Raw genomic sequence first — 16,372 nt, 5'->3', positions numbered from 1 at the left:
CGCCTTCAGAAGGATGTCCGCTCGGCCGGTTGCTTGATGTCCGAGCTCACCCTATCGGGCGAGTGCGCTTTAACACAGGACTGATGTTTCGTTTGGCGTCGGCCGAGCGGAATGTCCGCTTGGCCATTATCCCTTCCTGTTTTGTTTTAAGAGCGTCGGAAACTCGACGTCGAGCCGAGCTGTCGAGATGTCGGGTCGGCTATCCTCTAGGCGATCGGGGGGTAATTCACTCGGTCGGGGACCTGTAGGGCGTTGACCACTTTGATCTTCTGCTGGACGGGCCCCCTCCTTTACCATCGGATCAATAATTATACATAGCCAACCATGATTTAAAATTAATGGTTCAACGGTTTAAAATGAATAGTTCAACAATTTGGAATTACTAATTTGACGGTTCAAAATCGACAGTTTGACTATTTGAAATCGATAGTTTGACTATTCGAAACCATTGGTTCGATAATTCCTACCATGTTAACCCTTAACCTTAACCGTCTAAGACGGTTACAGTTCACGGTTTGAAACCGCCAATTCACGATTCAGAACCTCTTGCTCACGATTCAATTTACAGTTTACCACGGTTCAAGATTATTATATTAAAAAAATAAAATTATAAATTTATTTAAAACAATATAAAGAAGGGCTTGCACTAAATTAGCTATATATCCCCTTAGGGTATAAGGGAATCAAAGTCATGTAGCTTGCTTACCTTCTTACCCTTTTATCTTATAAAGTGATGTTGTTATTCACTTCTATTTTTCTTTCTCGTAGTGTTCATTTCTTCCGTATCAAAGTCTTTCACATCATTATCTAAAAGTTGCATTTCTAAAAAAAATTTTCTGCTCTCACCTAATCATCAAGTAATTCTTGGGATTAGAGTCAAGAGACAAAGTAGATCGTTATTCATTCAATATATTATCTTTATCACTAAATGTACATTCTACAATAACAATTGATACTAGACAATCTAAAATTTCTTTTGCGATGATGGAGAGGATGAAAAAACTTTTAGTCTTCTATGGTCACTACCGCACAGGCGTTTGCCGAGTCACTGCTATTGAGTCAGGCATTCTCCCACATACATCGACAAGATAAGATCTTAAAAGATTGTATTGCCGACCTAGAGTCTCAACTATCTGACCCTTCCTCGATTGTCTTCCAGTTAAAAGCAGAGGTAGAGACTTTAAGAAAAGCAAATGCATCCCAGGAACAGCTCCTAGGTGAAGCCTTAACGGAGGCTAACCGGTTGCAGGATGATAAAAAGAGAATGGAGACTCTACACTAGTCAGCTGAGGCTAAACGTCAAGAGGAGCTGACCCTCAAGGAGAAGGCACAATCAGAGCTGATTCAACAAACTACAACCCTAGAAGACTTCAAGCTCATGCATAAACACGATATGAACCTCAGAGGGTATGATAATATGCATGGTCATGTGGACTTCATACGTGAAGCGGAGATCATCCAGATCTGCGCCGGTGAATGTCGAGACTTCAGGAGTGTATGCAGGCGCAGAGGAGTCCATGAGAGATTGCAAACACAAAGAAAAAGAGCCAGAACACAAAGGGTAGCAGAAACAAGAGGAAGACATAAGTTAGTGGCAAAAGGTTTAGTGGAGCGGTAGAAGAAGGAAATTTATAGTTGTCAAGGGGGGCGTAAAGAGACTCAACATTAGCGTCGATCATATGGTCAGTAGACTAGAAAGCTTACATTAATCATGAACATAGGAATAAGGTTGGTCGTTCGATTACCCTCGTAAATCATGCAAGAGGGTCTTGTCAAAAAAGGTTGCAACTGTAAAATACCGAAAATAGGCAAATATTGATAAGGGAATTTTCCGAAATTTTTGGAAATTTTTCGAGAATTTTTCATAGCTCGTACGGACGAGTTAACGGGGACAAAAACGGGGCCCGAAAAAGGCTGTTTAGGTTACCCCGTTTAAGCGAGGAAATGTTTATATTTACATTTCCTTTTCTTTATTTTCTTTTATTTTCTTTTCTTTCCGCCGTTCTCTCTTCTTCTCCACGCGGCCGACGCCGATCCCGAGCCCTAACCGCCGGCCACGGCAGTTCCTACTCCTTCTATTTCTTCCTCCGGAACCGCACACCCGAAGCCTTCTCCTCTTCTCCTCTCCTCTGCCGCCACCACACAAGTAAGAATTCTTCCAACCCAACAGTCTTAATGGCTTGTCAAGGCCATTTCTAGGGCGTGCAGATACCACTGCCATAGGTATCCCGTAATCCAAAAGCCTGCTCAAGACACCATTCTGCCTTGTCGTAACTGATAATCACGACCACGCCACCAACAGTAGATTTCGTCGCACAGAGCAGTGCCGACCACCAGATCTGTTCCGAGATCCCCTCACTCTCGATCACCCCTGCGCCAATACTGTGCCCTATCACTGCTTTGCGGCCTCTTCCGTGCCCTAGTTCCTTACTGCTGAGCCAACAAGGTAAGTTGGTTGTACATGGAACGATTGGTTGAATTAGGGATCTGGTTCTATATCTAGTTGGATTCTTGAACTCTTCCTGTTCTATTCAGAGAAGGAGTTCAACCGGAAGGGGTGTTCGGTGGGTTTCCTAGGTTTCCAGTAGCAATCAACCCTTGCTGGCAACAACAAACCTTCAGCGGGTCAGTGATCCCTACTGTGAATTTAGGTAAGGTGTAGATGGTATAATCTTTACTGAGTTTGGGTTTCATTTGATTAATGAAGGTATTGGAATTAGTGTTAGAACGTGTTTAAATGTGATAGTTTGGTTATTTTGAGAGGTGATTGATGTTAATAAGAAGAAAGGATAAGATTATTAAATAAGTTTGGAGATTTTTATTTAGCTATATAGCTAAATACAATATCTGTTTGATATCACAAGACTTTGACTCGAGACGGTGTCTCGACGAGGGATCTATTTTGGATACGACCTTTCTTATCGGAGGCGGGTACTTTGACTTATGTCATTTGATATACATAGTAGTGAATTTAACAAGTTGCATTAATTATGTTCTTATTTGTTCCGGTTAATCACTACCCGATACTTGTTACATGATTGATTGATTGCTTGGTTTGCATCTCATGTATTCCTTACCTGTTGATACATGCTTATAGGGGTAGTGATATACCATGCTTCACCATGTACAGGACCTAGGTTTTATACCTTGTGTACCTTTGATTTGATTTGATTCGTTGACCTATGATGCACTTATATATATATATATGGATTAGGTCAGGATATGTTGTGGTTAGTGTCATGCACCATTTGCATGATTGCATGCTGTGCGATAGTTCGCTCCATTATTGTTGAGCACATCGCCAGTTACATGGATCTGCACACACCACCACTCATGGGTTAGTGGTCGATTCAGGCAGAGTGTGTTGCAGCAGGGACTCTGTTAGGCACCGTTGCTCCGCTCATGGGTAGTGTGACACAATGTGTTATCCGACAGGGATTCCTCCCCGTCATCGTGTACTGGGAGTTGAGAGTATTGCGCTCCCCCATTTATGATTTGGGGTAGGAGGATAGGTGTACTCCGACAGCATCCCGTCCACTCGGTCACTCATCAGGAGTAGTGACGACAGAGTGCACGGTTGTCACAACCCTACCCACTCGGCCTCACTATTGTGTGAGATGATCGACTGCGGGGGTGATCAGGACACATCATTGGCATCATATGCATGATGCATTTATTGCTTGTGTTTGTGTTTGCCGCATTTATATGTGCATATTGTTTGGATACATATGCTTGACATGCATATGAGATTTCCATATCCTGACTGTTTGTCCTTATACAGTCTGTCTCGTTAGTGCAGCTCTCCGCTTACTTTAGATGCATTTTTATCTTTCTTATATCAGGAGACTGTACGCATGATTAGTGCTAGGTGTTATTTCCCTACTTTGTATATCAGTTGTACCTGCTGAGTGTTGGACTCACCCCGCCTCCATTGTTGTTATTTTCCAGGTTGATGCGGTCAGAAGAGAGTTCCAGTTGCTAGTCCCCTGCAGACCACGAGGACTTATTGATCTTTTGGTTTTCTTCTTTATTAGACTATGTTTTGAACTTGTTATGTTTTGGATTGTTTTACTTATGGATCTTGTATGGATTCTTATCGTTGATGGACTTTGTTGTGGTTTGGATATGTTTTACTCCATGCCTGCCTGGACGGCAGAAGAGGTGAATTTGTCGGATTTGAGTTTTACGAGTGTAGTGGAGTAGGGTTGATTTTGAGTCAGAGTATTATTCTTCCGTTTACTTGTTATATAAACTGCGTGAAATGTCTGTGTATTATATTTTATTTCTGCTATTATTCCAGCCGCATGTGGCTGAGGTATGTGGATATGTAGAAAGTTTCATATTGTCCGCCGTACAGGGGAGATGCTGCCGAAATTTCTTCGGACATGGACTCCTCCGGGGCGTGACAGCAGCAAAAGACGCGCCGGGAAAACTAGAGTGGACATCTTTATGACCTCATAGATGGATGAGACTCTAGCAATCTCAACGTGGGCAGGTGGGAAGACCCTATAATCACTATTCGTCATGATGATTTGTGACCAATTAAGTGGCTATATTAGATAACCCGATCGGGGAGATAGAGCAAATAAGAAGAATCAACGCCCGATCATGGGCAGCGACCTTGGATAATGCTCGTTCTGGTAATAAGCTAGCCCATCTTCCACGAAGGCTGTCAGCACTTAAAAAATTTACATAGCAAGAGAAAGGGTCCAAGGGAATTGACTGGATCCCGTAGATATTTGAATACCACATCACACACTGGTAGCGAGCTCATTTGCATAAAATTTCACAACATCTTAAGAGAATGTCATACTCACAGTTGCCAAGAAGTTTGAAGCCTTACATTATCTTGCAAAATGAAGGCAATTACAAGTGAACCTGGGCTAGTCAAAAGAAGGAAACGTCAGGGAGCTCTCTGAGAAGGTGAGTCTGATCCAAGAAGTTGTCAGGAGGGGGCGAATGTAGAGAGCCTTTCTCTTGAAGCTGCAGTAAGGCCCCTGCACCGCCATAGCAGACCATCTGGTCAATGAGGTTGCCTATCTTAGCTCCAAATTCTTTGGAAGATATGAAGGAGGCCTTGTGAGCTTCTAGGCGAGAAGCCTCGCCTTCTTGGTAGTCCTTTAGCTCGTCCTTGGCCTTGTCTGCATCGCCCCGGGCCTTAGCCAGCTCTTGATGCATAGCCGCGGTCTCGGCCTTGATCGTTGAGAAGTCCGCCTGAAGAGATTCGAGGATAGCCCTGGCTACTTCCCACTACTTCTGTAGGGCAGTTTCCTGATCGGTGCTGGCAGATAGGTCTACCATTTTGGCCACTAGGTCTTCTGCAGAGAGGTACAGGCTTACTGGAGGTCCTGTAGTTGAGTGGAATGGGTGGTGACCTCTGTTTCCCTTGCCTCTAAGTCCGCCAAGATTTGAATGCGCCTTAGGCCCTCAGACTTCAATTTGGCGGAGCTAGTCTTCAGGGAGGGCTCCAAGGATTGCACTCTCTCGGATTCAGCATGGGCTACGTCCCGGGTGTTCGAGTTTTATCCTCCGCCACCCGTAAATGGGATTGGAGTAAGCTCTCGGGGGTCGTCAGATCGACAGCCTGACTTGCAGTTGTAGGAGATGCCATCTCTTAAAGCCGAGCCCTGAGCGCCTCATTTTCCCGATGCAGACCGGCCACGTATTAGGAGAGGCTCAACCCTATGACAAAAGTCTATAGAGAGCAGGGACAAGATTATCAGCGATGGAAGGACATGAAGAAGAATTAGATAAAACTTACCAACACTAGCCATTGGGAGAATAGGTCGGCCAGATCTAGCTGAGGACATTCCAAAATCTAGTCTGCGGTGGCTTTCCAGGAGTCGGCCAGAGCATCACAAAATTGCACCTGATCGCGAGTGGGGGAGGAGCCCGAAGGGGCTAGATTTAACACCTGAAGGGACGACAGTTGAAACGAGGAGGAGAAGATATACCGTCCCTTGAAGCGTTCCTTGGAGTGAGAAGGAGGTGCCAGAGCCGCAGGTGATTTTTGGCTCGGAGATGGAGGAACAAGAGTCGTGGAGTCCCCAGGCTAGCTTTCTGCTCGGGAGGTCTCCTGCTCCGGGATATGAGTGGAGGCTGCAGCCTCCGACGAGGCGAAAGCACTTGCCTGGGCAGGGGGTTTTGCCTTGGAGGAGGCTCGCGATGTTAGAGGCCTTGATGGAGAGGATTGAATTGACAGAGTAACCTATCTCCTCTTACGCTGGAGGTGCAAGCACTGCTCGGGGCTAGAGAGGAGATTTGCTCGCCGATTGGGACCTCTATCGGGAGAGACTCATCTTCGGGGGCCTCGGGGTCCCCTGATTGGTGAGATGAGGCCTCTGTTGATACGCTGGCTGGGGGAACTTCTTGGCCAGACATGATTTCTCTGTCCTGTTTCCTCAGAATCTCGTTGGGCAGCGTAGAGGAGTCGAGGGCGAAAGCGCGAAACATAATGACTTCTACAAGCAAAAAGAAGATACCTCAATTATATTATACTTGCAATGCATGTAATGGCTAGATATATGTAATTTTAATCCATTTTTATTTAGAATGGATATGTAAGATAAGAATGGAGGTATTAGTTTAGGAATAATAAACCTTATAAGTTAGGGAGATAAAAATAATAACAATGCTCTTTGAGTAGGAGCTGCTATTGAATATTGATCTCATTCAAAAGTAGTGAAGGTGGTGGACTAGCAAAGTGGTATTGTTGTTGACTGAATGAAGACTTTGTGCTGTCCTGTAATACAAAGAGCGTTAGTGTCGGACCATGGAATGAGTCCCTAGCATTGACCCTCCGAAGTTCAAGTTAGTGATTGAGTGATGGGGAAAATAGTGGCAGCAAACTGTACCAAAGAGCGTATAAAATCCTAGAGCATCGCATACCTTTGCCTATAAAATGGAGACTCCTTTCTATATTATCATTGTTGTGTCTATGCACGCGTTCTAAAGCACTCCTAAGAAAGGATAAGTCATTAAGTGCCTCTGACTCTTTCCTAAAATGAGCTCGTAAATCTCTGTAATTTGATAGGTTGGAGGCTTCAAACGCACGATTTATCTGCGATATATTCTCTGTCCTTTATGCCACAAACTTTTAAAAGAGAGTACGAAACCGTAGTTCCGTAGGGCCTCCGTTAGGCTGATTGGTCATCCTTTAGGGGTATTGCCAGCTCGGCCCCACGGAATGCCATCAACGACTCAGTCCTCACTCGACTTCTCCATTTGCCATAAAGGAACATCATGTTCGATCAGCCCACAACCTTCATCGATTGAGGCTGTCGGTCGAATTACTTAATACTTAGCAATGAGACTTGTCCGCTTGTCCCAAGTCAGGACATGAAATTCGGCCGATTGGGAGGTCCAATTGGCCACTCGTGCCCGACTGACAGCTCCAAGCCTGATCGACCCTGTGGCCGATTTTAACATACCCCTGCTCTTGTTAATGACTTTGACCATTCATTGATTTTGACCTTCATGATGTCAGCCGATCTGTCCTATTTTGACCTACTTTTGGGGTTCATACTTATCACTATATTAGATATCCTTTTGAATTTTTAAAGTATTTTCCTATAATATTTGTAAATACAAATTCAATGGAGTACGGTGATCTACCGATACTCAAAGTTTTTACAATATATAAAAGTGGATAAATTTGGTTCTTTCCCTCGTTATACGTTTGCTTGCACATGAACAACCAACCAGATAAATGGAATATGTATGTTTGTATAATAGTTTTCGAAAAAGGATTAAAATGAGATTTAAAATATTGAAATGAGTGTTTAAAATAATTAAATCACTAAAGGATAAAATTGATACTGTTTTATATTCAAATCTGAGTTTCACATCAGAATTAAGAAGGGAAAGATTGTTTTGACAATTAAAATTGATAATCTATATTATTCTTTGGTTGATGTTGTCTTTAGATTTGCTTGATTTTTCATACTATTAATACTTAAATTTTCATATTGTATAAGTTTTTGTTGTAAATCTTATGATGATACTTTAATGAATTATCATGAGTCATATGAAAAGGTTAATTCAGATTGGTCGTTTAAACTATTCAATAGATGTGAATTTATAATTTAACAATTATGATCAATAGGAAAAATTGAATAGTAAAAGTGAAAACTCTTAGCCTAGTTCTATATCTTAGTACTTGATCATATACATGAGTTGTGATGATATGAGCCACTCACATCCCGTATTTATTTATTTATGAGATGATATTTTATTATCGTAGTTTACCATGAGAGCTTTTAGCTCAGATTACGTATGTCAGTATTACATTATGAGAACATTAGCTTTAATGATTACTTCTTAGTTAATTTATCAGACCATTAATGATATTACGCTTACTCTGATATCTCAACCTATTGATTCCTAATTTGATTTCTTTTATTACATCTTGTTTTGCCTCTAATTTTTTTATTTATAATTTCCGTTATATATCGAAAAGAAAATGGTATAAACAAATAAATTAGATGAATTTCTTAATTATTCTAATTACATGGTTAGTAGGTTTTGTTCATTATAGTGCCACCAGTGGAGTAACTCTTGATACGTAGGACAATAAATAGTGTTGTAATAGCTGTTCCAACAACATTCAAAGTAAATATATTCTCGAAAAGTAGAGCATCTTTTGACTTTTTTAGAAAAAAAAATACTAAAAAATTTGATAAATCTAGTACGCTCTTCTAATTTTTCCATAAATGAATGATTGATACGGGCGATAACATCTGTTAGATAAAAATTGTCCCTTCGAATGAGTTTAGTGATTAGTGCATGAAGTATTGTCATTATAAAATTTAGGGTTTGAATTTCATCAAAGTCAAGATAAATACCTCCCTTATGCGCTAGTCATTATTCCAAAGGCTAGTACCCGTTCGTGATTTACCTCCTCCGTGTTAGCCCTGGGACGAATTGACGGAGATGCTGGGAGCGAACGTATTCATCTTTTACCATAATGTTAGATAAAAATTTCAAAAATAATCACACATTTAAACAATTTGTTAATTGTTTTAAAGGAATTGTATATATAGTCATACATACACACAAAACCGAGTGATCGATGGACTGTTTTCCAAATGGAAACCAATTGTCTTAACAAAAGGACAGCAATATGTTTTACAAATCAGTGACAGAAATATACTGGGACATTGTTTTAATGTTTTTTTATAAAAGGACTGCCTTTTTTGTCCAAAATAATAAAAAGGGCTACTTATTTTATTTTTATTTTCCCAAATTGATTTAAATGAACATATTTGTGATCCACCAAAAATTTAGGATTCTTTCTTATTCAACTATGCACTTGAAATTTTGGTTGGCTCAGCATTCTTCTCGGGTCATTTTAAAATAAATATAAGAGAGTAATTCACAGCTTATTTATTTTTTACTTTGGCCAAAATTCCAGCGCCTCTGCGTTAGGAATAACAAAAATCAAAGATACAATTTTATCCTTTTTAAAAAAAAAAATATTATCCACAGTTTGTCCATCCTTCTTTTGCATGCTTATTTAATAATTTAATTCATGCAATTTTCAGATGTTTTTTTAATTATTGCTGATTAAGCTGCATTTTTTACACAAATTTTATTTAAATTGAAAATGATATTTCCATTCATGTTTTTTTTTATTAGAGTTAATATTTAATTTTGATTTATTAAAAAAGGATTTCTTTGGCCGAACTTTATAAATATGCTCTACTCTCCAATATAATCGATATATTCGGAGGGAGAAAATATGGAGCTAATTATCACTTTCTTGGTCATCGCATTAGTACTTACACTAGCACTTCCGGCCGTCCTCCGCCACAGCCGCCGCAGCAAGTTTAACCTTCCCCCGGGTCCTAAGCCATGGCCGGTGATCGGAAACCTCCACCTGATCGGCCCGCTTCCCCATCAATCCCTCCACGCCCTCGCCAAGAAGCACGGTCCTCTCATGTACCTCCGCCTCGGCTCCCGCCCCACTGTCGTCGGTTCCTCCGCTGCCGCAGCCCGGTTCTTCTTCAAGACCCACGACCTTTCCTTCTCCGACCGCCCCAACACGGTCGTCGGCAAGTACACCGCATACAACTCTTCCGACATCGTATGGTCATCCTACGGTCCCTACTGGCGCCACGTCCGCCGACTCTTCCTCTCAGAGCTTCTCAACGCCAAACGCCTCCACTCCTTCTACTCCATCCGCGTCGACGAGGTCCACGCCCTCCTGCGCAGCATTTTCAACGCGTCTCCATCGGTCCTACTCAAGGAATTGCTCTTCGCCTTCACGTTCAATGTAATTAGCCGCATGGCATTCGGAAGGCAATACGTGGCACAGGACTTCGAGAAAGGGATCGACGAATTCATGCTACTTCATGGAGTCTTCAACCTCGGCGACTTCATTCCCTGGCTCGGATTCCTCGACCTGCAAGGCTACGTACGCCGGATGAAACTACTGAGCCAGAAGCTCGACGTTTTGTACGAGCAAATTCTGGTCGACCACGAGGAGCGCCGCCACCTCGAAGGTGACAGCTTCGTGGCCAAGGACATGGTAGATTTGCTCCTTCTGATGGTCGATGATCCAACCACAGACGACGATACCAGACTTGATAGAGACAACGTCAAAGCTTTCATTCAAGTACATTAATCGATTGCGTCATTTCAAGATTTTGATTTTGAATGCTTAAATTGACTATTTTCTACAGGACTTGATCGTTGGCGCCACCGATACGCCTTCGTTGACCATAGAATGGGCCATCTCCGAGCTCGTCCGGAACCCCGAGAAACAGAGGAAGGCAGCCGAGGAGCTGGAACGGGTGGTTGGCCGCGAGCGGTGGGTGGAGGAGGATGACATCCCACAGCTGCCGTACCTGGTGGCCATCGTCAAGGAAACAATGCGCTTGCACCCGGCGGCGCCGCTTCTCTTGCCGCGGCTCGCTCGGGAGCACGCCGTCGCGGGTGAGGACTGCGGCGGGTATGACGTCCCCGCGGGGACGCGCGTGCTGGTTAACGTGTGGGCCATGGGGCGGGACCCGGCTGTGTGGGAGTCGCCGGAAGAGTTCTGGCCGGAGCGATTCTTGGGCAGCGCGGTCGACGTGAAGGGCCAGGACATGGAGCTGGTGCCGTTCGGGGCAGGGCGGAGGATGTGCGCAGGGTACGGATTGGGATTGAAGATGATCCAGTTAGTGCTGGCCAATCTGGTTCATGGATTCGAGTGGCTTCCGCCGGCGGGGATGAGGCCGGAGGAGGTGAGCATGGAGGAGGCGGGCGGTATAACTCTGACGATGAAGGTGCCTCTGGAGGCTATCGTCGTGCCCAAACTGCCACATCACCTTTACTGATCCACGTATTATATAATACGTCTACCTGCCTTAAATAGTGTAACTCCGTAATAATAAAAAATATATAAAAATAAACAATCTATAAATTAATAAATTTGGCATTCATAAATAAAATTAAAGAATAATTTATTAATAAAAATGTTTAGAGCAAAAATCAAAATGTATCTATCCGTATTATAATAATTAAAAGCACGTGTAGTTTTTATTCTAAAAATATCTTTATTTCTTTAATAATCCTAACCCGGGTTAAAAATTTAGTATAAATTGGTTACTATTTTCATGTAAGATTAACTTTTTCATTAGAATTACAGTTTGTTTTGAAATAAATAAAAAAAATTTCCTAGGGTAACTGATACGGTGCATGATAGAGGGGTCGGATAGTTGACGTGGTCAAAAGTCAAGCCTACGTGATGGTCAGAAGTCAAGCTCACATGGAGGTCAGAAGCCAAGCCTACGTGGTGGTCAAAGGTCCAACCTACGTGGTGGTTAAAAGTCAAGATTACATGTTAAGGGGTTAGGCCTACATGGTAAGTAGGAACTCAAAAAGTAGGACGTACAGTTCAGGATAGGCGGACTAAGGCTTACAGATCAAAACTTACAGGATAAGACATGTAGAACAGGATATACGGACCAGGACGTACAATTCAGGATAGGCGAACTAAGGCTTACAGGTCAGGACTTACAGGATAAGATATACAGAACAGGATATACGGACCAGGACGTACAGTTCAGGATAGGTGGACTAAGGCTTACAGGTCATGACTTACAGGATAAGACATGCAGAACAGGATATACAGACCAGGATGTATAGTTCAGGATAGACAGACTAAGGCTTACAGGTCAGGACTTACAGGTCAGGACTTATAGGATAAGACATGCAGAACAGGATATGCGGACCAGGACGTACGATTCAGGACTTACAAGATAAAATACGGAGCAGGGCCGTGCATACAGGATGAGACTTAAGGAACGACAAGCGAGAGTCTCGATTGGTAGGGCGGTAAGCGCAAGTCTAGATTTACCAGGATTTACCGAATGACAAATGTAGGGCTGGACATACAGATTTGGATTTACAGGGCGACAAACACAGGACAGGGAATGCAGGTCTGTGCCCATAGGTCAACGTTTGCAGGTACGGGGACCTAGTTCAGGGTTAACGGACCTAGGTGGGCATGCAATATATGACAATCAAGTGAGGGAATCGTAACCATCTGTTAGAGAATAATCACTGCATGTCAGGGAATATGCTAACGGTCTAGGGCTCATTGTCCACTGATCCCTCCTCTGGCCTATAGGAAGATGCCACATGTCATTCACCACCAGGCAAATCCTGACACCCGACATTCCCTAACACTTGTCAGACTCTAGAAGTACCCACTGACATATAAAAAGGAAGGTTTTCTCCCTTACGCAGGGACGCTCACTCATTCTTTTACATTCGTCTTTTACTTTTCGTCCTTTCATTTCACTGTACTTTTGGGGAAAAAGTACTTGACTTGAGCATCGGAGGGCCTGCCCCGAGGACTTTTCCCTTGTTTCTTGGCCTCTAACGTGAGGGGGACTTGTCTGAGTGTGCGTAGGAGACCCTCGCCTCATCGTCCTAGCCATCACCCCCTCCCCGTCATTCACCCGTGGGAACCTTTCCGGTAGGTACCAGGTCAACAAGGCGTCTCCATGACTTTCCGTCAACAGCGAGGACAGTGCGACCAACCTCTGTCCAATTCAGCTTCCGGACGGAATCAATTTGGCGTCGTCTGTGAGAACTCATCTACCCGTTTCAGAACGTGAAGATGGAGGACTCTGGTTGAATCAGCGTGACCATGATAGCTGGAGAGTACGAACTATTCAAGGAAGCCAAGAAACAGGCGGCCTTCAAGAAGCAAACTACCGCCTCCCAACCGCGAAAGTTGCCTGAAGTTTCCAAAGAGCCATCCCACACCTCGGATCGAGGCTCCAAGAGAAAGCATCCCATAGAATTTCCCCTTGCCTTCTACAGAGAGCTCGACCTGGGTTATTATCAGGCAAATCCTGGATGCTACAGCCACAAGGAGCAACCACAACTTTCTGTGGCGGAAAGTTCTCTGCCTAAGGACTCGAGAAGAGGAAAGGCTACCGTCCTCCGAGAAGAACGTCGGGTGGAGCCAGATGAGAAAGTGCCCTTCTCCTCCAAGATATTGGAAGAAAAACTGCCCAAAGGATATAGGCCCCTTACTATTGGGGAATATGATGGTAGCAAAGATCCCGAAGATCATCTACGCAAGTTTAGAAACGCGTCCCTGCTACACCAGTATAGCGACGTCGTTAAGTGTCGGGTATTCTTGAATACTCTATCGAGCTCCGCACAGAAGTGGTTCGATGGACTGCTGCACGGGTCCATCACTTGCTTCTTAGATTTCAAGACCGCATTCTTGTGCCACTTTGCCAGCACCAGGAAATACCAAAAGACTGACCACTTCCTTTTTGCTCTCAAGCAGGGGCCCTCTGAACCGTTAAGGAGTTATATCAAACGCTTCAACCAAGTGGGCCAAGACGTCTCTGCAGCCACATCAGAAATACTCATGAGCGCCTTCTCTCATGGATTGACAGAGGGAGAATTCTTTAGGGACCTCATCAGAAATCTCGTAAGGAATTTTGATGAGATGCTAGAGAAAGTCGCCAGCTACATCAATGTGGAAGAAGCGTAGGCAGCACGAAGGAAGGCAGACAAACCGCCTTCTTCTGCCAATAAGCCTGAGAGAAGAATACCCCAACTGCCTGCTCAACCTCTCCCGCGTGCTTGGAAAGCCCTACCTACCTTCCTTCCCGGTCAGGATGTTCGGACGGTCCCGCGTATGGCCGCAGTCCATGTTCCCCGACCTGGGCATTGGGGACCGCGCTATTGTACTAATCATCGGTCACACACTCATGCCACCAGCGATTGTTTTTAATTCGCTCGTGATTCTCGTCATGTTGTTGAGCTGGGCCTACCACCACCCGAGCTGGCTCCCCAGGTCCAAAAAATGATGGAGGAGCGACACGATGCAATGGGCAGGCAAGCAGACCTCGGACAGAGCAGGGGGGGTCTGGCGTGCAGCAACAAGGACTCACCAGGGAGCAAGGAGAAGCCCGCGAAGCAGAGAATAGGGGCAATACGGCCATCCGGGACATAGGCATGATCTCTGGAGGGCTTACTGATGGAGATTCGGGCAGGGCATGCAAGTCCCACGAACGCTGGCTGGAGATCCACACTGTTGGATGCAGCCAGGAGCAGGCTGCTAGCCCTGTCATTAGCTTTGGACCACATGATTTGGAAGGATTGGAGCTGGCTCATGATGACACCCTCATCATTAAGGCTATAATAGGAAATAGTCGCGTGGCCAGGGTCTTCGTTGACACCGGGAGCTCTGTCAACGTGCTGTTTAGGACCGCTTTTGAAGAAATGCAGATCGATGCCAGCGAACTTCAACTAGTGGCTACTTCTTTATATGATTTTACTGGTAACGAGGTAAAACCCATGGGCCAGATTAAGTTGGTCGTATCCTTAGGAAGCGAACCATTAGTGAGAACCAGGAGGAGTACCTTCATCGTGGTGGATTCACCCTCCTCTTACAATATAATTCTGGGTCGACCATCTTTACATGAGTTCCGAGCTGCTGTTTCTACCTTCCACCAGAAAATCAAGTTCCCCGTGGGAGAGCAGGTCAGGGAAGTTAAAGGAGAGCAGCGAGTTTCTCATCGATGCTATATTGATATAGTCAGAGTAGAAGCTCGCAAGGCACAAAGGACTCAGGATGGGGTCGTTCATGTCATCCAAGAAGAACCTCTACCTATAGCAGAAGAACTCATTCCCTGGGAGGAAGTCTAATTATATCCTGAACGCCCAGAGAGTCTCACTCGTATAGCCGGTGATTTACCTCCCGAGCTTAAAGAAGAATTGATCCAATGCTTGACTCACAACAGAGATGTCTTTGCCTGGTCTACTGAAGAATTACCGGGGGTCAAGCCTGAAATAGTAGAATATAAGTTACATCTCTTGCCTAACGCCCGGCCGGTCAAGCAGAAAAAGAGAAATTTCTCGGCCGATCAAAATAAAATTATCCGAGCTGAAGTGGATCAACTCCGGAAAGCGGGTCACGTTAGGGAAGTACAATTCCCGTCCTAGCTTTCTAATATGGTTCTGGTGGCGAAACCCAATAATAAGTGGAGAGTTTACATAGACTTCCGGGATCTCAACCATGCCAACCCTAAAGATTGTTATCCTCTCCCCAGAATTGACCAGATGGTAGACTCAACCGTAGGCCATGAGGATTTGCATGCTGGATGCTTATCAGGGGTATCACCAAATCCCCTTGGCCATAGAGGATCAGGAGAAGGTTAGTTTTATCACGGTGGATGGTATCTTCTGTTACACTGTCATGTCTTTTGGACTCAGGAATGTTGGAACCACCTACCAAAGGATGATGGATAAGATCTTCCGGGAGCAGATCGGGTGTAACGTGGAAGTCTATGTAGATGATATACTCATCAAGTCCTCTTTAGCCGCAAACCTGATAGCTGACGTGGAGGAGACCTGCGGTACCCTCCGACAGTATGGGTTAAAATTAAATCCCTTGAAGTGTTTGTTTGGAGCCAAAGGAGGAAAGTTCTTGGGATACCTAGTAACTGAACGGGGAATTGAAGCCAATCCTAAGAAGGTCCAAGCACTCTGGGACATGAAGGCCCCCCAAAACCTGAAGGAGACTCAGAAGTTAGTAGGCAGGATAACATCCCTGTCCAGATTTATCTCCCGATCAGCAGATAAAGTAGCACCCTTCTTTAAAGTGCTCAAGAAAGCTTCCAAATTCCAGTGGGACGAGGAATGTACACGGGCTTTTGAAGAACTGAAGAAGTATCTGGAGACCTTACCTTCCTTATTCAAGCCCATCACGGGGGAGCCGCTTTGGGTCTACTTGTCAGCCACCCCTGAGGCCGTGGGGGCGGTGTTGGTAAAAGAATAAGACAATGTACAACGACCAGTGTACTTTTTTAGTCATCTACTAAAAGGGGCTGAGTCTAGATACACAGCTCTGGAAAAG

At 44.3% G+C, this 16,372-nt stretch overlaps 1 protein-coding gene across 1 annotated transcript; it reads left to right on the top strand.

The window, feature by feature from the left end:
- The first annotated feature begins 9,739 nt into the window (after window positions 1-9,739).
- Window positions 9,740-11,318, top strand: LOC122049368 (trimethyltridecatetraene synthase-like). Its single transcript, XM_042610759.1, has 2 exons — window positions 9,740-10,615; window positions 10,683-11,318. Exons 1-2 carry the CDS (start codon window positions 9,740-9,742, stop codon window positions 11,316-11,318), a joined length of 1,512 nt encoding a protein of 503 aa, XP_042466693.1.
- Window positions 11,319-16,372: the final 5,054 nt, after the last annotated feature.

The sequence above is a fragment of the Zingiber officinale genome, chromosome 2B, assembly GCF_018446385.1.
Source record: "Zingiber officinale cultivar Zhangliang chromosome 2B, Zo_v1.1, whole genome shotgun sequence".
Lineage (NCBI taxonomy): Eukaryota > Viridiplantae > Streptophyta > Magnoliopsida > Zingiberales > Zingiberaceae > Zingiber > Zingiber officinale.
Note: the sequence above shows the minus strand (reverse complement) of the source record. Positions and strands in the feature narration are given on the sequence as shown.

What these genes read in the sequence shown, in the direction of transcription:
- LOC122049368 (XM_042610759.1), top strand. Translation starts at nt 9,740, where the DNA reads ATGGAGCTAATTATCACTTTCTTGGTCATCGCATTAGTACTTACACTA. An exon ending in ACGTCAAAGCTTTCATTCAA is followed by an intron (nt 10,616 to 10,682) that starts GTACATTAATCG and finishes TATTTTCTACAG; the next exon opens with GACTTGATCGTTGGCGCCAC.